The sequence below is a fragment of the Homalodisca vitripennis genome, chromosome 5, assembly GCF_021130785.1.
Source record: "Homalodisca vitripennis isolate AUS2020 chromosome 5, UT_GWSS_2.1, whole genome shotgun sequence".
In the NCBI taxonomy this organism is placed as follows: domain Eukaryota; kingdom Metazoa; phylum Arthropoda; class Insecta; order Hemiptera; family Cicadellidae; genus Homalodisca; species Homalodisca vitripennis.
The window spans coordinates 78802445-78827711 of record NC_060211.1 but is presented as its reverse complement, the minus strand read 5'-3'; the positions used below and the strand labels follow the sequence as shown (position 1 = coordinate 78827711).

Here is a 25267-nt window from a genome sequence, read left to right as displayed (position 1 = left end):
AATAAAAGAAATGTTAAAGGAATATTACTAATTTTAAAAGGAATTTAATGTAGCAGAATTGTCGATAAAGTTAGGAGGTCGTGTGTGATAATCCCGTTGAGTATTTGGCTATCTCACGTTTACATGACGAAGATGATCAATTGAAATTGGTGATAATTTTCCTGGTTGCCGTCAAAGGGTTGCCACCGGCAACAATCAAACACTGGCATGGTCGAATTTTACTCTAGTAATAAGTTTTATGTTAATACTTATTTAATTTATGGTAAATAATTCTGGTGGGCCATTGATCTGTAAAATATAAGCATCTTGAAGTTATTGTGTTATTTAAAAGTTTATGACTAAACAACTTTGCTTCTTATAAACTTATATTGAATAGTGAATGAAATGGAACATTTTGTTTGATTAGTCTCTGAAAGTATCCACACAAAAGTATTGAACTGTCTTTCTACACCTCTTTCATTAAAAGCACTATACCAATTTTCATGTTGCAATATTTTTTGATAGTTTTCTCACTAAAAATTAACAGTTTTCATTTTTTGTTGGTTCAACGTGCTTGCTTCTAAGAAACTGCTCAATAAAAGGCTACTTTGTTATGTGAAGTATTAACAAAAATGTTGTGTATACCGAAACTCTCAGGTCAGAACTCTGGTTGATCCCTGTCAATAGTCGGTCTAAAACTGTAACCATAAAAAGTCCAATATGACCTTAGAATCTCATTTATGACTAGTATGATGACATTAAAATCGCCAACAAACAAAATAGATTTGTCTTTCTTCACACGTATTTATGTCGTACTTTGAGTATGAAAACAAAACATTATATAATCAAGGTAATGAAATATCGTGCTTTGTAAATAGTATTTATCATAAAGTTCATGTTTTATGTAGCCGAGCTTCTGCTGCGGTTTCTTTCAGCTAAACAACAATCAAATCAACATAAAATGCAGGAATTGAACAAAAAATCAACAATTAATTTATTCTCTTTAATATAGCATCGTTTTCTTGAAATTGTTTTGGTTGTATCCAAAAGGTTAAATGTTCGCAAAGTTGTAGCCGTTTTTATAGAGCATAAAGTAAGACTAACATGGTCTAAGACAGTTGTCAAACTTACAATTAATTGTTAATATTATTTGCTTTTAACATATTCCAGGGGAGTGCTTCCGTACACCAGCTACGCTGGAAGCTACGAAACATTTTTTAGTAGTAACTCCCCCTCCCCATTTGGTCATCCTAGATACGCGTATGTTGATGACTGTACTCTCCCGCGCTCTTCTTTATTTTTTAATGTATCCTATGTCATTCTTAATGAAGTGCACCATTTTTAATTGTTTCTGTATTTACTTATTGTCCTCCGAACTCTATATAGTAAACAAAATCTAAATACTTTAAAACCATAATATAAAACCAGTTTATATTAAATCCTCAACGTTTTTACAAAAACAGTTATTTTAATCCAGGTTATTTGAATGTTAGCAAATATCATTTTTTTTAATAGATGAAGATAACACAACACACACCTACAATACACTATATTCACTAATTCCCCTTATGTATGCATGTATGTATGTTAACGTCCTATTAAAGTCTTTGAGTGTATATAATTTATGAAGGATACTTGCATTATGGCCTTTAATTAACTACAATAGATAGCGATAAAACACCATAGCATTTCATATAACGAAATAGCACTGTCAAAGCATTGAAAAAGGACGTTTCTCTTAAGTCTAAATAAATGACGGTATACAGTATGTTTGAGACCACCCGGCCGCCATCTCCTGTGGTTTAACCGTTTAATATAGAGCGATGCAATAAACTGTAACCCATTTATCTAATAAATCTCATACGGTGAACGTCGCAAAATTGTTTTTGTCGCATTTAAAACAAAGGGTGTACGGTACCCGATAATGAGGGTCACATATTCGAATCTCGAAAATTTCAAATAGCAAGATCATGCATGGTACATCAATCAGCTAAAAGCTTTTTAACGCTGAACAAATTAGTTTTTGAAAATATCTTAAGTCTTGTCCAAATGGCAGAGATTTTTTGGAAATTTTTGCAGTGGTTTTTTACGGTGGATTATAATGTATTTGAAAAAAGCATGTCCCTTGCCCAAAGGCAACAATTCATCCGATACGGGTAGTACCCCTCAGCATAGGCGTAGCGTGACCTAATAATTTGGGGGGGCACGGGGTCTCCGGGGGGGGGGGGGGTGTCCCGTGGAAACTTTTTTGAAAACTACCACTTAAGAACTAAAGTAAAGTATATGTGTATTTTTGTTAAACATTGGTTTTAATCAATTTTTACTATATTGATGGATTGTAAAAAAGACTCAATTTCAAATTATACAAGTTTATTCTATTCTAGACATAACTGCAAGGACATTTATAACACAAAAAACAAATTTGTGTACAAGACAAAGTTTTAAGGTGAACAGAACTACAGTAATGGTTTTCAACGAACCAATTTTCGTTTACTTCTAATGAAGCATTAGCCTCCTATCGGCTAGATTTGAAAATCTGTCAACTAACAGATCTAGTTTTTTATCTTTCATGTATTCAGACGTCAATTCTTGCTCAATAGACATCAGGGCAAGCCCACTTAAGCGGTCTTCTGTCATGGTGCTTCGAAGAAATGTCTTTAGCCTTCGTAGTGTAGAAAAACGATCTTTCTGCGCTTGCTGTTGTGATACCACGAAACGTTTACGTTGTGGCCACGAAAGTAATATTTCTAGTAGCTGCCCAAACATCTGGTGCACTGGCTTGAAGATCATTCTCAATAAAAAAATCAGCCAACTCTTGGAACGTTATTCTTGTGGTTGCTTTGTCTGTTTTGACAAAATTGTTCTTTGCATAACAGTGAAAAAACTTAAGATGTACAGAGAACTTAAAAGGACAAGTTATAAAACTTTTGGATTGCCATAACAGCGTTGTTGTCAATTTCGGTCCAATTAAATAGTAACTGGGCAATGCAGTTGATTTTATCATAATCGTTCTTGGAAAAACGAGATTGCAGGTTTACAATTACTGTGTCTAAAGCAGCAAAGTAAATGCCAGTCTTGAACATCTGTTCAGGTTCAGGTTCAGGTGATTGATGAAATGCAGCATCTGAAGAGCTACTACTAAGCTTCAAGTTTTTTCGGAAATCTTCCGTTTGCGTGGTAGTGAAGGCCTTTCAACTGACAAACCTTTCATACCATATTTGTTACACTGTTCTTCTGACTCATTCCACATCTGAATAAAGCCATCATCATTTCTGTCCAGTTTTTAAACAGTCAATGACTGATTCAACTTTTTGCAAAAACCTTAGAAATGTCAAGAGATTCACTCTGCAGTTCTTTGGAGAGTATATCAGTCTGACTCAAAACGCTGTGCAATAGTTTTAAACTGAATACAAATTCAAATGTGCTGATTTGTTTGGCTAGACCATCAGCTTCGGCTGCAATTTTTACGATTTGATACATCGTTTGCAATAACTTCCAAAGTTTCGTACACTTCAGGGAGCTGCTCTAGAATTACATGGATTGCTTTGTGTCGAACTGTCCATCTAGTTCGAGACAAGCTCACCAGTCTTTTCATTTTTGTTTCTCCGCTTTGCTTACATATTGATTCAAATATTGAAAACCTGTTAGCTGATGCATTAATTAAGTTATACAGGTGATTTACTATGGATAAGCAATTCCGAAGCTGTCTTATTTCTTCACAAAATCTCTGAACAGCCAGATCAAGCAAGTGGGCATGGCAGTGTGTGTACAAAGCTTTAGGCTCTTCTTCTTGGAACCTTGAGGCAACACCTTTGAATTTGCCGCTCATGTTACTAGCTCCATCATATGCCTGGCCGTGCATTTTTATTTAAGCTTATACCCAACTGCTGCAGATACTGTTTAATAGTGTGATGTAAATTTTCACCAGTAGTGTCTGACACATCAAACGAAGCCCAAAAAACCTTTCATTGATTTTAATGTGTCCATCTATTTTAGTAATGTATCGAATGCAAATGCTAAGCTGTTCACGGGTTTGAAATATCCGTAGTTTCATCACAAATAATTGAGTAGGCCAAAGCCTCACTCACCTCTTGGACAATTTGTTTGAAGCATTTCACTTTTTATGCAATCTATTATCTCATTTTGTACCTGGGCACTTTTGTATGAATGGACTGGGGATTTCATTAATGTTTGGATTCCTTCCTCCATTTGAGTAGATCTCAGTTGTAGCAGTTCTATAAAGTTCCCCCTGTTAAATGAAGCAGTACTCTCATCATGTCCTCTTAAGGCAAGATTCTGTTTTCCAAGGAATAGGATGTTTTCAATTATGAATTTTAAATACCTCCTATTCATCTCAACCATTTTAGTATGTGCCGAGGACAACGAATCTGCTACCGTGCTTCCTGCTTTTCTATACTCATTGAGAAACTGTTTAGATTTTTGATGCATTTCACTATCTCATGTTTCCTGAATTTTTCCCAAAGCTTTCTTCCAATTGTTCATGCCCAGTTTAGTGAATGACTCCTCCCCGCGACCAGACTTATGTTGACAAAATAGTCGGCATGGGTAACAAAATGCAGCGTCTTTAATGGGGCTATATTCGACCCAATTAAATTCACTGTACCAGGATTCTTTGAACTGCCTCGATTTGGATTGAATCTTGCTTACCTTAAAACAATCAACAGGCTGAAATGCTCCTTTTGCAATATCTGCACTTTGTACTCCCAAATGAAGGATCTCTACTTTCGCCCTGGAATGTAGCATCACGATCTGGGCGTAAACAAGATGGCGATTCATCACCAAACGCTACCTCCAGTGCTACTTCCCGCTAAATGTCTATCTTCATTTACACTTTCACTTGAATTTCCAAGTTTTTTTAAAGAATGTTAGTACAGAGGACTGTTTCTTAGACATGAGATAACAAACGAACATCCGCAAAAATTACACAAACAATAGCAGCTCAGCTAGTAACAATAAGCTTATTTGAACGAATAAAACGTGGCGACCACCTACACAACACAACACACGCGCACTGAGCTGGTATGATATCCCTCCGCCAGGCGTCGTCAATGCTCGGAGGCCCTCGGCCCTTTTTTCTTTTTTTTGCATAATGTTGGGGGGGCACGTGCCCCCCCGTGCCCCCCCCGGCCCGACGCCACTGCCCCTCAGATAGTTCCTGATGCAGGAACATCCTAAAAGGTTTCTTCTTATGAGCTTTCAGTATTCTTGAAATATATGCTGGACTTTTGCCAGAGTTAGCAGAAGTTCGGCTGGTTGAGTCGTGAGGATTTTGTAAAGCAGCTACTATAATTCTCAAGACCATTTTCACTCGAATTTCTTTGGATTTGTTGTGGTGAGGCTGTACTTGACCAGCCTGTCTTACTCTACTTTGGAATGTTTATGTGGGGGATACTAACGCTCGGGATATTGCGCAGTGTACAAGCGAGCAGCACCAGTAAAGTTCTGAAAAAATTCTCCCAAAACCATAATTATATCAAAAGCCTCAGCATTCGTGAAATTCATTTCTAAACCAAATGTATGTGCCTTGTGTATCACAAATGTATCACATGTAGACTAGTCGTACAAAATGAAAAATAGTAAAACTTAACACTTGCAATTCTAAAGATACTCAATAAAAGCTTCATAGTTAAGTTAAACAAATAAGTCACGATTATCAAAAAATGAAAAAATATAAAATAATATTGATATTTCGACAAGCGACTGACTAACAAGCTGTAGTTGACAAATAAAATGATTGCATGCATTAGAAAAAATATGTTATTGTAATATAAGTATCATTGTTGATCAGCTGTTTTAAGGTCTATCCCCATTACAGCATTTTTATAGTACATTACGAGGTTATTATACATTCATATTTCACTTTGATCAGTTGTCAGTTTTATTCTACGAGTAGTAATTACTAGGAATAATGCGTGAATCTGAAAGTCTTTCGAATTTGAAAATTTTGGTGCTGTTAGAAAAACTTGCAAAAACGGTCATACGACATACCGTTTGACAGCTTATTTTGTGATCTATCAAATAAAATAAAAAAATACCCGCAAATCTAAGCACAGTCGTAGCATAATAAAAAGAAAGAACTTCAAACATAAAAAAAAAACAGTAGCAGTCGTGGGACTGCCGATAGAAGTGAAAACGGAACTATTAAGTTGAGAGTAATTAACAATACGTTATAGTAGCAGTACATCTGTAATTGTAAATGTGACGCGTTTTTAATTTTCCAATTTTAAAATCCACTAAAAAATATTATCAAATAACTAGAAATCTATTTTACCACGCTAGTAAAATAAATCTTATACCGTAATAATACTCATTTCATGATGAAGAGGTTAAATATTAAAAACATAATTAAAATGAATAATGCTAAATTTTAAATACAAATATTCGTACAAATATTAAAAACGTTTAAAAATATATTCGTTGTTTTCATTATTCATTTATCTGTATAAAAATATGTTGTAATTGCTCAATATTAATAGTTAGTTAAACATAGAATACAAGTGAGTAAACACCGAGTGAACAACAGTGAGTTGAACACCGTTGTAAATAATACAGTTATTGCTACGGATAAAGTAAATTGCAATAACAATTAAACCCACAATATTTTTAAAACTAATAAATTAGTTAAATTAACTTGGTTCTTTCGTAAAGGTATTTTTATTGCACAATAAACTAATTTATTGAGTTAATACGGTATCAGTGAGCCAATGCGCCAACTACAGTTCCGGCAGAAACGTTCACTCATCACTTCATACGCTACTACAGGCTAAACTAAACTTCCAATAAAAAAATGATAAATTACAAAAAAAAAATTCATCTATTTTCACACAACTTTCTCGCTGACAAATTTTGTCTGACCAAAAAATAAAAAAAAATCCTCGCTTACTACTTTTTTCTTGTCATTGTAAACGCTATGTAAAATGTAAACAATAATCAAAATTATTTCGAAATTTTTTAATATTTAAAAATGTAACCAATAGATTGCCAATATTAAGAGCTTTAATTTGACGCATCTTACAGAATTATACGACATTGGCTTCACTTTTAAATCGCGAGAGGAAGCCGTAAAGGTCACTGATTTTCGCAGTCTGTTTTCATACTCCGCCGGGACAGTTTTAACACAGCGAGACTGACTTTTTCATGCAGGTTAGTAGTCCGCGGCCAAGTCTACGGTTAAAAAACACAGCGAGACTGACTTTTTCATGCAGGTTAGTATCATTAGCATGTCGGTGACGCGAACCGAGGATTTTACCCTCTACCAAAACGCTCAACGCGCCTAAAGAAGTTTTCACTTCAAAAAAATCCCTGCCATTTGAACAAAATCCAAGATATTTTCAAAACGTGTGTACACATTTGTTCTGCGTTCAAAGACCCTCAAAATGATGTGCCACATGACCCATTTAGCTATTTTAAATTTTGGAGAATAGAATCCGTGACCCTTATTTTCCTATATAGGTACCGTGGTATTTTAAATACACCAAAAATAATTTTGTGACGTTCGCCGTATGAGATTTACAATGTGACAGTTTATTGCATCGCTCTATTTTAAACGTTTAAACCACAAGAGATTGTGGCTGGGTGGTTCTGTAGGAAACATCAGTAAGTACATCAGTATAAGTGCGATATTGTGTAATTTATGCATGGTTGTTTTACTTGTTTTTATGTTGAGCTTTATGTTTGAACATTCAAGACATTTATGTATTGGTCATCGGCGTCGAGTATGACTCATCAGCTGATTCATACAATTGTAGTGGACAGCTGGTTGGTTTTGCGTGTGTAGAGTGTATCAATTTACAATATCGTGACCATGGAAAGGTATGTTCATTTTTTTTTTCCTGAAAACTACAAGTTTTCCTGAAAACAATAGTGAAGAAAAAATTCGTCGGCAATGAAAATTAAAGGAGTTACGATTTTTTGAAATCCTCTGAAAACTCTGTTTTTGATAGTACCTCTGGCAATTTTACTCTGAAATTATGACGTTAATCCTGTCAACGATGCCTGCCCGCTGCGCAGTGCTGCGCACTGCTTGCTCTTTTAGAAAAAAAAATTAACTCGAGCTTGCAAAATTCGAATCCCAGATCACGTGATGCCCCTGACCCTTAACCCTCCAAGTGTTGTTCGACAAAATTTTGTCGGTTATTTTCCATCTTTAATGCAATAATGCCCGAAAGGCATCAATATAATACAATGATATACTTTCCCCCCAGTTTATATGCACCTGTGATAATAATACTTGGCTATAAATGCCCAATCCATGAAAAAAAGTCCATTTTTCATGGTCACGGTATTGTAAATAAATACCTGTGTAGAGAGCACTGCCACCTTTTATTCATTTATTTGAATCAGTTAGTGAGCCCGCCTCGCCGGTCGCCAAGGAAAGGAATGTCAGGACGGCAGTATCTCGTTGATTGAAAACTAGAAGATTTGACGTGTAGTTAATGCTTTGAATTGTTTTAATTTCTTGTGAAATTCGTCATTATGAATCATTGAACATTCCATTATACAGTTAAAGTGGATTGTTTCCTCCTTATTTGTGATGTGCTGTGATTTTACACTATTTGTTTGTTGTTATTTGTTAGTGCTTCAAAAATCCTTTCCTCCAAATTTTACAAAGGTTATAAGTGCACTTTTTAAACAGTTTCGGTTTTTGGCCCTAATTTGTGACAATATGAAATAGAACTTAAATGAAAAACAATGAACTATTTGAATATTTTGCTAATCGGAGTATGCTTCGTGGATGATCTGGTAATTCTCTAGCTTTAGTTTAGCTTCTACTTAAAATATTGTATATAAGCAATAGGTTATTATTTGTAGGCCTAATAAGTTTTATTTTAAATAGGCCTACCATTACTTTATTAAAGTTTAAGCAGTTGTTGAAATTGTTGGATCATTTTCATTCATATTCTGGAGTGCAGAACATTGTAGCCTACTAGGTGTTTACAATACACTTTTCGAATTTAAAAGTGTCTAAAAAGTGTGTAGGAAAGCAATATTAATTATATGAGTGAGGAAACGCCTAAAATATATAAGAATGAAAATATACAACAATGGCAGACAATCCCACTTGTGTGTGAAGGTAAGCCTTCAGTTAGGGCGGTTGGCTCTTTGGATAGGATGGTAGGCCTTCAGGTATAGAGGTAGGCCATCTTATAGGGTAGGTAAGTCTGATCATGTACATGATAGTTAGTTAGGTTAGATCAGTTTAGCTTATCTGTTCTGTTAATAACATACTGTTATTTGGCCCTAATAATTGTTACTGTTACAGTTAGGTATGGTTTCACAAATTTTTAGTTAAAATGAAATTATTGTAGTTAAAGGTAGGTTATATCGTAGGAAGTGTCAGATATATACACAAATACATTTTTGAGTTTTCTGTCTTTTTATACATCAAAACAGCTCTTTCCCTAAATTGTATTGAATTAACATTTTTGTCCTATTCACTTTTTAAGCTCATTCTATTTGTAAAATCAAAACATGTGAAATGGAACTTGTAAACATTTACTATTGTTTTCGAGTAACTAGTCGGCGATCACCTAAATTAGGGTGAATTGTCACATGCCTGTTTTAACATTTATTATAGTGCATAAATCAACACCGTTATTATGATTTATATGCTATTAGAATTAGAAATAGTACGGTAGCTGAAAGAGTTTGTACAAATTAGGTAGGTACTATATATTGTGAAAATTAAAATTTTGACGAGTTTAAATATCTTGCCCATTAATTTGGTAACAATTTAGCATTCTGTGTACTATTTAGGATTGTGAGATTTAATGTGTACTTTAGCTATATTACATGATTTTCCTTTTGATAAACAACAAATAATGAGAAGTAAGTAAAGTAAATACTTATCCGTTTGTGAATCAATATAAACTTTTTTGTAATATTTGGACAATATCTCACTTTTCAGAAACTAATAGAAAGTTTTGACTATCTCTGAATGTAAGTAATATTTTGTTATCAATCTTGCTGTTCCACTACTTAAAAGACTAAAAAAATTGGCTTTAAAAAAATGATCAAATTACCTCATTAAAAATGAATCGATTTGTACAGTTTTGCAGCTTTTGAATTCTATCCATATTTCCACTCAGAAATACTGTTTCTGTAGGTAGGATAGCAGTAAAAAAATACAGATAAAACAAGTGAACGCATGAACTGGAGTTACTAGTGTATTCTGGTAGCAGACTTCCCTCAGCCTATCAAGGGCACGCTGGATAGCATGAATGACATGATCAGAGAAGGTGAGCTCACTGTCCAGCACAACTCAGAGAGTTTTAACTGAGTCATAGTCAGACAGGCTGTTCTCACTGACCCCAACTCCTACCCCTCTCTGACTAAGGGGTGTGAGGCAAGATGAAGGCAGAACACTTACCTATATTGGGTTTAAGGCCATTGTTAACCGACCATGTGTTGATGTTCACTAAATCGGAATTTATTTTGTCAAAATAAATCAACTGGGTCAGGCTCGTATGACAAGTGCAACTAATTATCATTTGCGTACAGGTGAACTGTACAATTAAGTATGAGAATACAACTGGGGAAGTCAGATATGTATAAGTTGAACTGTATAGGTCCAAGACACCTTCACCGAGGCACACATTGTCATTTAACAAGTGATGTTGACATCTCACTTCCCATATATGTAACCTAACTTCTGTTTCCTAAGTATGATTTTACCCACTTGATTGAATTATCACCAAAGCTGTAAAAATGCTTCTTAGAACATTATAGTTCATGGTTGAAGTACTGTAATCAAATGCTTGTGAGTAGTCTAGCATCACCAGTGGACTACACATCCGATTATCTTTCATGTCAGTAAAGTCGCTGAACAGATTTACTAGGGCAGTACATTTGCTAAGATTTTTCTAAATCCAGATTGTGTTGGTGGCAATATGTTTTCTTTGTCTGTATACTGTAGTATACAACAATATGTTGTATTGTTTGTCTGCTATATGCTAGTCTAGACAAATCTTAATTTGTCTAGACTAGCATATTTTAAATTAGGCTTATTTATTGTAAAAGATAATCATCATTTTTGCCTTAATTCAGATAAAATAATTTAGGGAACCTAATGTAGAAGAGTTGCTCAAATAATAATGAACCATAATTAAATCAACAAGTTCACAGTAGTCAACATCAAACTTAAACATTGGCTCCTTACAGTATTTTCTTCTACACTAATATTAGATTATTTAATGTTCTCTTCAACACTAGTATTTTTTCAATTTCTTTTGAATCATCCACACTGGGTGAAGGAAATTATTCACCATCGCCAAGAGAGCTAAATAAATTAAACTTTTTCATAATTGCCATCATGATGTTTACTTCTGATCAATCTTACTGTATCAATTAGTTTCTTTTTTATATCACAATCATGTTTAGACAAAAACAAAAAGAAAGTACTAAATATCACAGGTTACAATGTGAGAAATATAAACAACAGATTTGAAAAATTTGTAAAAAAAGAATAAATATACCATTTGTTGAATCTAAAGATCAAGCAATCCGTATATACGTCAGATACTCCTGCAGACCAACAATACAAAATATTGAGGCTTAAAAATAGGCCATTATGGATTGGCAGCCATTTAAATTAGCAAGTTTCAGTGGTGCCAGCATAGGATGTCAGAATTGGGCAAAATTAAGGTGGCACGCAAATGATATTTTTTGTTTGTAAGGAAGGATTTATTACTGTAGCTAATGAAAATGCTAATGGCCTACAGACAAGAATGATTCTTGTAATTCTTATTCATATTTATAGTGGCCCTATTAACAAATATATAATTTTTTATCGGTGACGGGTCTTTTACACTACTAATCGTTGACTCAACAACCCTTTCTGAGAAAATAACAAATAAGACAGGGTCATTTAGTCTACAGGTCGTTGAGACAACGACCCCATTTTTGATATTTAAGATTTTCTACATAGGTTTCGTTGTGACAACGACCCAGTAAAATGAATGAAAAGGGTCAATTACTCAACTGGGTTTGTAGCAACAACGCCACTTTTTGCCAGTTTAGTTTAATATTTCAAAAGATGGGTCGTTGTCTCAACGACCCTAAATTATATTAAATGCTTATATTGAAAGAACCAGGTCTTTTACTCAACCATTCTTTGTGTCAACGGACCAAAATGGAGAAATGTATAAGCAATGTGAAGAAGGGTCGTAGCGACAACAACCCATTTTTAACTCAATGGATAAAATATAGTAAGAGGGTCGTTGAGACAACGACCCTACTTTAAACTGTTCAGAGGTTCTTTTAGTCTTACTAGGGTCTTTGTGTCAACTGCGTGCAGCCGGGACAATTGTGGCGAGATGTTACTGCGCACCAGTCGTACGGCGCTGAATGTTGCGCTCGTATTGATGTAGCGTACATTATTCTCTTGCCACTATAAATTTACAAATGTAATAATTTGTTTTTGTATTCATTTAAAATTATATTAATATAAACCCCTTTTACCGGATACAGATATACTTTATAAGCAGTAATGATAAGACATTACCAAGTAAGAGTGATAAAAATGGAATGCAAATAAATATTAAAAAATGGAAATTGTAACGATAAATAGCAATTCTAAATATCAAGAATATAGATCAAATTAATAATAGTAGATAAAAACCTGGAATAACAAAAACCTTGTTTCTTTTATTTATGGTTGGGTAGTTGTTAAAATAGCCATATATATATATATATATATATATATATATATATATATATATATATAAAAACAAATAAATATATATACACACATATATACTGTATATAAATATATATATATATATATATATATATATTACATACATTTTTTGGTCTGTAGTGGTTATGGATTCTGGGGGTTGTGATCGTGAAAAATCCTAAAATATCTCCCGGAGATTCCAGCATAAGGTAAATTGCAAACTGTTTATTATTACATGCACCTAAAAGTTTTCCTTACCACCATTTTGTATTCTATTATTTTGTATCAAATGTTTGGTCAAATTTTCAAACATTTGTATCTGGTTTGAAAATTTTTAAATTTTGAAATAAAGTTTACTGTGCTGTTGGGTAGAAACACTTTTGCAAAAAGAGTTACGGGACAATGTTTATATGCGGCTTGATAAAAATACAAATACAATTTATAGGGAGATAAGAACTTCCCAAAAATAAAAGCATTGCCTTATTATTTACAAAGATAATTATATTAAACTCTTTAAATGTACATAAGTTTTCGAGTTTTATATAACTTCGTTACAAAAAATACTTTCTGAATGGCAGTTGAATTGAAATATGGCGATATTCAGAGATACACTGACATTGCGAGTGACATTGGGAGTACTCAAAATAATTTAGTATATTGAAGGTAAAGGTTAGCAACTTGTAAAGGCGTGCCTTTGATCCGATTGTTTGCTTTATATGAGGAAATATTAATAAACTATCAGAAACACTCTACAAAACTAATGATATAATCTCGGTGGCTCACACTGGATTTAAAATTGTAACATAAAAATCTAAAAATACAGACTGAAGGTCGTTCGGACTAGCGTGCGTTCGGATTACTGTGGACACGGATTCAAAGTGGACAGTTATTGAACGTTTAAAATGTTGATTTTGGGTGACACCATAGTGTGTACTGGCTAGCGATAGTACTAAAGATTATTTAGCAAGCAATTGGTATAAAGTGCTAAAATTAACAGGATAGTCAACTTCTTAATTTTTTATTGTTGACATCAGTAACTATGGTTATGGAAAGTGAAACGTAATTTCATTCAAAATTAAAGTCAGACCAAGCTACTGTAAAATTTTCAAAACTGCACTTCAATAATCATCATTTTAAATAAAAACAGTGGATCAATGTATTATCAAGTTAAAATTCATGCCTACAACTTTAAATCTTGTTTAAACAAGAATGTCATTCTCAATAGTCATAATCTTCAGTAGGAAACAAAACTATGATTAAATCCGTACCGGCTGCCACAATGCCTTCCAAGGACCAAGTCATCAGTGGGAACAGAAGTTTTGAAGGATAAAATTCTCCGAATCCTTGTCGGTGACCAGGATATCTTCCTAAGTACCTGAAACCGTAAGTTTTAAATAAACGTTTTCTGAAAACTAATAGTTGAATATTTTGCTAGCTGTCTGGATTTCATTACAAGAACCTAAACTCAAAAGTATGAAAATTTTAGTGGAAGAAAAATAGTTGTGATGGGATTGTCACAGCAAAATTCCTTGTCGACGGTCTAGATCTCAAGCCCTGGACCTGAAATTCTCCGAGGCGGAACAACCCTGATGGACTGCTACAGCAAAATTCCTTGTCGACAGTCTAGATGTCAAGTCTGGACTTGAAATTCTCCGAGGCGGAACAACTCTGATGGACTGCCACAGCAAAAATCCTTGCCGACGGTCTAGATGTCAAGCCTGGACCTGAAATTCTCCGAGGCGGAACAACCCTGATGGACTGCTACAGCAAAATTCCTTGTCGACAGTCTAGATGTCAAGTCTGGACTTGAAATTCTCCGAGGCGGAACAACTCTGATGGACTGCCACAGCAAAATTCCTTGTCGACAGTCTAGATGTCAAGTCTGGACCTGAAATTCTCCGAGGCGGAACAACTCTGATGGACTGCCACAGCAAAATTCCTTGTCGGCGGTCTAGATGTCAAGCCTGGACCTGAAATTCTCCGGGGCGGAACAACTCTGATGGACTGCCACAGCAAAATTCCTTGTCGGCGGTCTAGATTTCAAGCCTGGACCTGAAAATTCTCCGAGGCGGAAACAACTCTGATGGACTGCCACAGCAAAAATTCCTTGTCGGCGGTCTAGATGTCAAGCCTGGACCTGAAATTCTCCGAGGCGGAACAACTCTGAAGGACTGCCACAGCAAAATTCCTTGTCGGCGGTCTAGATGTCAAGCCTGGACCTGAAATTCTCCGAGGCAGAACAACTCTGAAGGACTGCCACAGCAAAATTCCTTGTCGGCGGTCTAGATGTCAAGCCTGGACCTGAAATTCTCCGAGGCAGAACAACTCTGATGGACTGCCACAGCAAAATTCCTTGTCGGCGGTCTAGATGTCAAGCCTGGACCTAAAATTCTCTCCGAGGCGGAACCACTCTGATGGATTTCCACTGACAAAATTTCCTTGTCGACCACAATTTCTTATCAAAGATCTAGATGAGTAGCCTGGACATTAAAGATCTCAGTGGAAGAAATCAAATTTTACGGATTGCAAAACAACACAGTTTCCCTGTCAACGGTCGAGATGGCAAGCCATGACCTGAAATTACTAGTTGAAGAAAATAATTCTTATAAATAGAAATACCAGCCTTTCGTTCTTATTGGCTTGAATGCCATTGTAGTAGGATCTGACATTCTCTTGAATTTATGAATTGATCCAACTTACAGTAGTTTACAAATTCTATAACAGCTTAGTAGTCTCAGGTACTGTCTGTACTTGGGGGGGTTGGCGAGGGTCAATTGTGAAATAAAGTTGTAAATGAATATGAAAAATATTTCTTTTTTATTTCAATGAACGATAAAAATCCTTAGTAATAGTTTTTAAAAAAGATAACACACTATTGTGAATGAGCTGGTTTTAATGTTCAATAAAACTTACAAAACATTCTTATTCTGGCTGCATTTCACAAAGCTAAAATAGGCTGCATCTTATAATTTTGTCTTTTAGGAGACTTAAAAAACTCTATTGCACTTAAAGAAATACTGTAAAATATATAATCTCCTTTTCACCTATACACAAAATTATGCAGTGTTCAATAATATTTATCGTCACTGTGTTAAATAGAAGAAAATAAAAAGAACCATTTTTTTCACTTTTATATTTCAGGAGATTTAATACCGTCTTCAGGAAGTTTTAAATTAAGTTAATACAAATCTATAAAACGTAAACAAGAATCATGAAATGATAAATTTAAACACAGTGCATAACATTTGATAAAGTCCAGCTGACGTAAAAATTTTCTTATTTAATATTGTTTGAACAGTTGATTTTTAGAAAGGATGGAATAAAACTTTTAATTTTTGACAAATTTTTAATCTTTAACAATAATTTAAATTTATGTCTTTAAAAATTTGTATTAAATTTAGAACCAAATGGGTTTTTTTTGTCTTCAACATGATTTAAATGAGTTTGCTCTACGTGCTTTTAGTTTTAATCTGTTGTAATTTTCATCAGGGAATGGTGGTCGTTGGTGTATTCCTTTTAATGTAAAACACTCTTGTTTATGTTCTAGACCATGTCTTGCTAATGGTTTTTCTTTATTTTTATGGAATATATCAAACCTAATGCCCTGTCATACGGATTCATAAATGGTTAGATGTTTGGCCAATGTATTGTATGGAGCATTACTTGCAATTTATTTGGTATATTAGATTTTTAGAATTACAGTCATTGTTGTCAATTATAGGATGGCTTTATATGAAAAATATATATCAAAGGGAGATGTTGTGGCAAGCCAATCAACCTTTTCACCAAAACTACTTCCTTTTAATATTAGTATTTTTAAATAATTTGTTTTAACTATTTTGCTACCAGGCAACTTATTTATAGAAAGGTGTGTCTCTGATGTTAAATTTCCAAAATATACATGTACGTATATTTTATATACGTAAACTCGAGACCGGTTGCAATAAAACTATTGCATTGTCCTGCTAACGACACCATTTTGAGGAAGGAACCACCTCACCCGAGCCTTTACCTGAGACTACCTCACTGTTGTTTCTGTAGTTGTAGTTAGAATATTTAAGTTTCATTCCATTGATATTTGACCATAGATTAATTTAAAACTGTTAAAACTATCCAATGCAAACAAACCTCTTTTAACAACTTATACATGTAATTAACAAATCGATTACATGGTATAGTTGATACGCTAAATATTCTACAGTTACACGATGGGATTAGCTACTGAGTGGTAAGAAAGTTTTGATATCAGATGATGTGTAAATAGTGTCGACTACAGTAACTCACCTAGACTTATATAAATGAACTCAATCAGATATAATACAAATAACATACGGGTAGTGGAGCGCACAGAATTCAAGTACGTATATGTTACAATATACCTAATATATTACGCTCAGCCGCCGAAAAAATGAGTATACATGTGCCAAAATGGAGCTCCTTCTTGTCTATGTATAAATAAAGATTCATATAAAAATTTAAAGCACACAAAAAAGACATTTTTAGAAATATCTTGCGGATGGATAGGGTACTTGTGTTACCATGCCACATCTAAAAATGTCATATGACTGTAACACAGTTTGCTTACAAATTTATTTCTTCTGCGATTTTCCCGTCACTGTACGGTTAACCGCAATAGCAATTTAAAAGTGATCGCTAATAAATCAGTAACCATATATAAGTCAATTCGTTTTCGATATATTGTGCGGTCATACAGACATACAGAAATTAAATCTTTCGTCCTTCTCAGATGAGTGGCTTTCGGCACTGTCAATCGAATTCCTCATAGTGCATGTTTGGAGTTGTAGTTGTCAAAATTTAGTATTAGTGTTTTTCATTTGTTTGCAATGTTTTCATTTTTAACTTTAATTTGAACGTTTGGGTACTGTTTGATTAACCATTTAATAAATAATTAGAAACCTCAACCTGTTTCCGACAGAAGTAGAATTATGAATGACAGTTACATTATTTAGTTTATGTACATGAGTGAAATATATTTTAATACTAAAACAAGAAATGGGAATCATAACTAGAAATGTATGTCTTAAAAATATTTCTTATATTTTATAAATACAACTGTTACCAGACTTTAAATCTAGTTCAATAATATATACGTATAATAAACAAAAATATTTAGATATAATACTTATACAAAGTATTTACCCTTATATCAGATGTTAGGACTAAACTCGGCACAGACGCAGCGCCTTCATGCCTACCGGGCTAGGAGTTGACTGATTGACCCTGTTTCGTTTGAAAGTGCTTGTTTGGGACGGAGGGGCGTTGAGACAACGATCAGTTGAGTAAACGCCCTAGAATGTCTTATTTGAGGTTAGATGCATTATAGGGTCTTTGAGTCAACGACCCCTTAATACATATATTTCAACTTATTCTGAAACTAGGTTGTTGATTCTACGAACCTTTTTCTACTTTTCAACTTTTAATTTATATTTGGGCCGTTGATACAAAGATCCGTAGTGTAAACGGCCCAATTTAATGAATTAGATAAAAAATATAGAAAAAGGGTCGTTGTGTCAACGAACCCACTTGTAGTTCTATTCTTATATTCGGTATATGGGTCGTTGTGACAAAGAACCATTGGATTGAACTTTTAGTTTTCTTAGTAAATCGGGTCATTGTCACAACGCTTCGTAGAGTAAAAGACCTCTGTTATTTGTTATTTTTTCAGAAAGGGTCGTTGAGTCAACGAATTAGTAGTGTAAAAGACCCAACACTGATATTGCAAATATAAAAAATAGGGTCGTTGAGACAACGATTCGTAGAGTAAAAAGAGCTGCCCCCATTTTATCATAAAAGTATGTGGATTGTCATTGAAGTATATTTTGTTGCTTAATGAAGCTTAGAAGAAAACAAAAAGTTATATTTTATCCTGGTTATTGTTACCATAAGAGTACTTAACTGTTCTTAACAAAGCATGATTTCTTAAGTTTTCTCCCTGAACTTGGTAATCTTAATTGCCAAATTCATTGTTGATGATATTTTGACAGCTGGGCGAGATGGTGATGCTGCCGGGTGTGCTGGGGCGATGGAGGGCAGATCTTCAAGGCAGGCAGAGAGAGAACTGGCAGTCTCTTGACCGAGATGTCTTGGTGGACACTAAGTATGGGAAGGTGCAGGGCTTCAAGGTGTATCTGTACGATGACCCTGATCCCCGGTCTGGCTACCGACCTGGTCAGACACCTGTCGAAAGAATCAAATCCAACGTTTCTGTGTTCCTCGGCATCCCGTACGCCCTACCACCTGTCAAGGAGGGACGATTTAGGGTGAGTGTTGCCTTTATTTAAAATTAGTGTCTTATTAATGAACATAATTATAATGGCAGAGATTTAAAGGAAGGGCTTTATAGAGATACAGGAAAGTGTTAAGTTGTTCAAGGTGATGGGAGTGTTGATATGTCAGCAATTGAGGGTCCTCATATGTCAGGGAGGAATTTGTTATTGTCATTTACAATCTGAATAAGTTATGTTAATAATAAAATATCAAATATGCACACACAATAAAAACAGTTGGTTATTTCAGAATCAGAAGCTTTTGAGTTTCATCAAGAATATTTTATCATTACGTTATTTTTGAGAAGAAACCAAATTTATCACAACCCCTTTTGTTTAGGTTTAGCAATTATTAAAATATTTAAAGTAGTAAAATACGAAAGATCTAACTTACAAATGTACGTAGTAAAATCCAAGCCTGAAATATTTAATTTATTCCCATTTTCTCCTGGATTTGAATATTCTTTTATTATTGTTCAATATTTTCTGCAATGAAGCAACACTTAATCACTATAATTTTGTGAAAAAACTGTAATGCATTACTTTCACTTTTAGAACCTTTATCTATTTAATATAGATTCACTGAGCTTTTCTAACGAATACTAATTTAAATGTACAGAATTAAAAAATCCACAATTACAAATATTTAACAGTAATAAAAATACTAAATAATAAATCACACTCAGAAGTAATTTCAAGTACATAATTTGTTTAGTGTGGAAAAAAATCCTTACATGGATTGGCACAAACAATGCGCCAAAAAGGTTTCTTATTGAGCTGATTTAATTTTCACTTGTGCTGGGATCTCATCCTCCTTCTATCTTGTACTGTTTTTGAATATAAGGACAGAACATTGAAAGGATTGATAGAGTTATCTGGAGTGCCAAGTTTAACCTAGGCATAGTATTGTAGTTATTTTGGTGAAAATCCTTCTCTGAATGAATTTTTATGTGGGTCAATAATAAGCTTTGGACATTATATTTTCCGGAACTGTTTCAAAGTTCAAATGATTATTGATATTTATAGAAATAATTCTGTCTTTTAAAAAGTTATATTTACGATTACAGTTAAACACTTACTGAGTTTTGTTTTTGGTGCTCTAGCCCCCGAGGCCTCACAGAGGCTGGCAGCTAATCCAGGCAGTAGACTTCGGACCAGCATGTCCGCAGCCCACCCGGTTCACTGGAGCCACCAAGGGTATCCGTGACATGGACGAGGACTGCCTTTACCTCAACATCTTCACCCCCACAGTGAGTGAGGGCACTCTGATTATATTATTGTTTATATTGCGATATCCAAGCAAAGAAACTGAGTAGATATTACAAAGAAATGTAAAATATTGGGATACATGGCTGAGTTAATAATGTTCTGTCACCTTTCCTCACTTGTCTCCCATCTCAGTTATTATTATTTTAAGTAATAGTACAGCAGTCATATTCAAATGTGAAACATCATTTTAGTATTTAATTCGATGAATAGTTATTAACCTTAAGTCTCAACCTTAAAATGTGCAGGCACTGGTTCGTTTAAGTATGTATTTCTAGTTTCTTTATTTACTTCATAGCACCTGTAGTTAGGTTACACTTAAAAAAATAAAAACAAACAGATACTGTATAAGCCCTAAAAATAGGAAATAATTCTAAGATATATTTCAATTTGAAGATTTGTGGTAATGTATTCAACATTTTTTGCTGGGGATGTCAATATGCTGTTGATATAATTTACATAGTTTTTAAAACATCCTGTATAGTCTTCAGGTATAGGTGGAGTAAGGCTACCAACATAAATAGATCCTCTTAAAAAGAATTAACAACTTGTTGATATTAAAAACTTGCAAAAGTGTTAGCCTAACAAAGTGTTTGCACAAAACATGGAAAACTGTAATACATAAATTCAAAAAGTTTAAAATATACAGAGATTAAAAAATATCACAGTATAACTTTTCCCTTTATAGATACTGTTTGCTAGATGTTTTTATACTTAAAATATGAATGTGAAAAATATTAGTGTTTGTCTGTCCAGATAGAATCCGGGCTTGCTCGTCGGTATCCTGTCATGTTTTATATCCATGGTGGAGAGTTCAACAAAGGAGCATCCAATCTGTTCCCAGGCCACGTATTGGCAGCGTTCTACGATGTGGTGGTGGTCACCATCAACTACCGTCTGGGTGCTCTAGGTGTGTTTGTGTTGCTATGGTTTCTTAGTGATCGATAATAGTTTTGTTTTCAGCTAATTAACCCTTTCCGGGCCAGGTGGCAATATATTGCCGCCATAGATCGTGTCTGAAAAGTGCCAGGCGGCAATATATTGCCGCCTTGATATTCGTCGTTTTCTTAACCCTTTGCACGTACCCCCCAACGTACCTTCTACACGGACGTCGGCCATTTTGGCGAAAACGGCCAGCGTCCGCTATACTAGTACGTTCGTTTTTATTTACGATAGTCGGCTTATAAAATACTTAAATCATTTGAAATTCGACTATTCGATAGTTAAATAGTTGAATCATAAGTTAAAAAGTGGTTTTATGCTATTTGGAACAGTTATTTGCTTTGATTTTATATTATTTGTTTTGACTTTGGTGGGTAGCAGCTGTTCCGACGATCAGTCTGTGCCATACTGTAACAAGCCGTCTGCATCGTGCTGTTTACGTTTATGTTTGTTTGCTTATATGGTTTTCTGAAGAACTTTTTATGTGTATTACTTATATTTATATTGTAAAATGAGTAAACGAGGGCGTAATAAGTCACCAGTTAGTGAAAATACTTTATTTAGTGGACTAAATGAAGCGGGAGGTGAATGTTGTGGATGACGATCTCGGCGATTGAATATGTAGACAATATTTTAGAATCAGAGGAATCAACTGTAGATTCTGATTCTTGTGAAGATGAAACATATTAGGTGATATTTTGGATGATACCGATGAAGACCCTGACTTTGTGCTGTCGGATAATTTAGGCTATTCATCAGATGTAGAACAGTTACCCATCTACTTCTACAGGTAGGCCTTAGCGGTAGACCAAGGGGTAGGCCTCCTCATATTCTGCCAGATACTTTTGTTGCCGATCCAAATAATTTAGCTAGCCCTAGGCCTAATAATATTACAAATCACTCAACAATAGAGCACGATTAGGCAATCAAGCCATTCCTGAAGACTGTAATTGGAGAATAACTAATGGAAATGATGACCCTGGCAATAGTACAAACTTTGTTTTCACTGAAATACCTGGCCCAAAAACACTGTCCTCAAGGTGATGCAAAGCCCAATTCAATATTTTAATTTATTTTTTACTCTAAATTTACTCCAAACCATTGTAACTGAGACTAATTCACTATGCCAATGACTACATGCAAAACCACCCAAATTTGTCACCTAGTGCTAGAATGCATAATTGGCGACCTGTTTCACTTGCAGAAATTAGGGCATTTTTAGCCGTCATCTTGAATATGGGGCTCAATAAGAAACCGACAATAGACATTTATTGGTCAACACTAAAGTCGCAGTCAAGTCCTTGGTTTCATGAGATGTTCAGCCGAAACCGTTTTGAAGCCATCTCCAATTTTTTCATTTACTTGATAACCGTATCCTCCCTAAAAACTGGTGAACCTGGGTATGATCCTGCTGGAAAGTTTCAACCATTGTTAGAACATGTCAATAGACTGTTCAGGACTTATTATACTCCACATAGAGAACTTTCTATCGATGAAAGTCTTGTTGGAACAAAAAAAGTCATTCACAGCTACTACAATATCTCCCCAATAAACACCACCATAAATGGGGTATCAAGTTGTGGATGATATGCGATTCTATTTCTAAGTATTGCCTAGGATTTACATGCTACAAGGGTAAAAGGGATGAGGATGGACACTCTGAACATGGACTTGCTTATAGAGTTGTTACAAGGCTACTGAGCATCTGACAATACTTAGGGAAAGGCTTACCACTTGTTTGTAGACAATTTTTTTCAGTTCCATTTCATTAGCTAAATATTTATTTAGCAAATCAACTTATATAACCGGGACTATTAGAAGAAATAGGAAGGGGATTCCTGATCAAATAAAGGCAAAGTTGAACGTTGGTCAAGAGATGTACATGAGAAATGATAACTTACTTATGTTAGCCTATAGGGACAAAAAATCTCAAAAGAAACCTGTAATCCTTCTCTCCACAAAAGGTACAGTAAAATCTGTGGAAAAGGTAAAAAAGAGATACAATGGAGACGAAATACAAATGAAACCTGACATGATTGATCAGTACAATAAGTACATGGGAGGAGTAGATGGATCAGATCAGATGTTGTACTGTTACCTGGATGAGCGAAGAACACTCAAATATTGGAAAAAGGTTACTTTCAATGTATTTGCCCGCATGATTTTGAATTGTTACATACTGTACAAAGAGAATTGCACTGGGAAGCAGTTGTCAAGGCTTCAGTTTACCATAAGCATAATTGAAGACCCATCCCAAGAATGGCTAGACACAAACAATCAACCCCGAAAATATGGCTGGTGGAAAATGGAGTGAATGGTTTTGGTATGGAACACTTACCTGGAAATAAAGAAAGAAACTGTTGTGTGTGTAGTAAAATTAGCACTGCAAGTGGAGGTCCTAGAAAGAAATCTAAATTGATATGTAAAAATTGTCAGAGAGGTATTCATCCTCTCTCTGTTTTGGACAGCACCGGTGTTAGGACATTTTAACCTACTTGTAAAATAATGTAAATATGGACTATTAGTGTTAGTTTTTTGGTTAGAAAGGACAAAAAGACAAGTAATATTGTGTATGTGTGCAATTTTCAGTTTTTTAAACTTATTATATATGCTACAGTGCTATTAGTTTCCACCAACATCATATCTGATTATACGTATAAGATTTTTGGAAAAAAAAACAAAGAACATACTTCCACATAAGGTAAGCTTTTCAAATTCTGTACACTAATAGGTTATTAAATATAGTTTACTGATACATGTTACATTGTTACAAAAATATGTGTTTCTTGACCACTTATTGTAGTCACAAAAACATTTTTTTTTTGTTAAAATTTTTTTTGTGTCAAGAGGATTTTCAAATACATGTACATTTATGCTAATAATGTACATAAATATATACAAATTCCAAATGAATGTCTAATGAGATAAACAACAGTGAAAGAATTATTAAATTATGTTGAAAAATAAAAAGTTATGGTACGTTATGTATGCCCATGCAACAAGCTTCAAATTTTCCTTGGCTCTTTAGCCACGTACTTATTGAAAATGGGCCGGCGTGCAAAGGGTTAAATAAATACAACGTCAAATGATTAAAGTTTTATGTTTTTTTATTCCCTGCTATATTTGTAGATAGTTAATATGAATATAATTTTTATTTTGGAGGTCTATGCATTTTTTATTTCGTAATTGTCACGTGACATTATCAGGTGACTCGATCTATTGTTAATTCTTTATGCTTTAGTGTAATCGTAACTATTGTATGCTGGATTCTTCTTCATTATTTTATTTAGTGGTTGTAAAATATTAGTAGTGTTACCTGCTTAGCTATTGTGTGTAGTAGTTACAATGACTGACAATTTGCGATCTCACGGGAGTGAAATTGTAAGTAGCATATTTGTAAAATAGAAAAAAGTGTAAATAAATTTCAAATAAAATTGTGTAAATATTTCTTGGTAAATAGTGTTTTTAACTGTATTGAAACTGCTTATGGATCCTACAATCATCCTGTTTACCGGTACATCCATAATGTGAATATTTATTTATTTTAAGTTTCTTGCAGTGTAAGAGTCAGTTGCTTTTATCACTTGTTGCGAAGTACAATTATGCGTATTTATACAAAATGTGTCATAAAAAATTTATTTATGAGAGAAACACAAAATTTTGTATGGTTGTTCCTTTATAAATGTACAATATAATAACATAGCTTCCTACAGAAAAATTATTTTTCCTTTTTTAGTTATTTACAAAAAAAATAAAAAAAATAAAAATTTTTTTTGTATGTAATCCATTAAAACATTATTTTTTTAAAATGTTAAATTACTTAAAACTACATCTATATATTTTGTTGTTGATAGTATATATCTATACGAGTAATTTGGTGCAACTTTTAGGTCATTCTCTAATGTTTATGAAAAGTTATAATTTTAATCTAAGAGACTGCAAAATCGTCAATTTTAGCCTGGCACTTTTGACTAGTCACAAGGGGATATGATATGTGAAAAAATTTTGCAACATCTCATATTTGGTCCTGGCCCTGAAAGGGTTAAAATAATTATAATCTGTAAAATCTTACCATGTATTTTTTAAGAAAATTATC

At 34.1% G+C, this 25267-nt stretch overlaps 1 protein-coding gene across 2 annotated transcripts in view; it reads left to right on the top strand.

Annotated features, from left to right (window-relative positions):
- Positions 1-25267, top strand: part of LOC124362397 (neuroligin-2) — a 59649-nt gene that overhangs the window by 6616 nt on the left and 27766 nt on the right. Inside the window, exons 1-4 of one of the 2 annotated variants that reach the window (XM_046816845.1) lie at positions 8375-8742; positions 18682-18957; positions 20067-20213; positions 20986-21139. In XM_046816845.1, coding sequence (XP_046672801.1) covers positions 8692-8742; positions 18682-18957; positions 20067-20213; positions 20986-21139 — 628 coding nt within the window. In that variant the 5' untranslated portion in view covers positions 8375-8691. Of the gene's footprint in view, positions 1-8374; positions 8743-18681; positions 18958-20066; positions 20214-20985; positions 21140-25267 lie in introns of those variants that run through there. The other variant, XM_046816844.1, reaches the window with a different exon arrangement.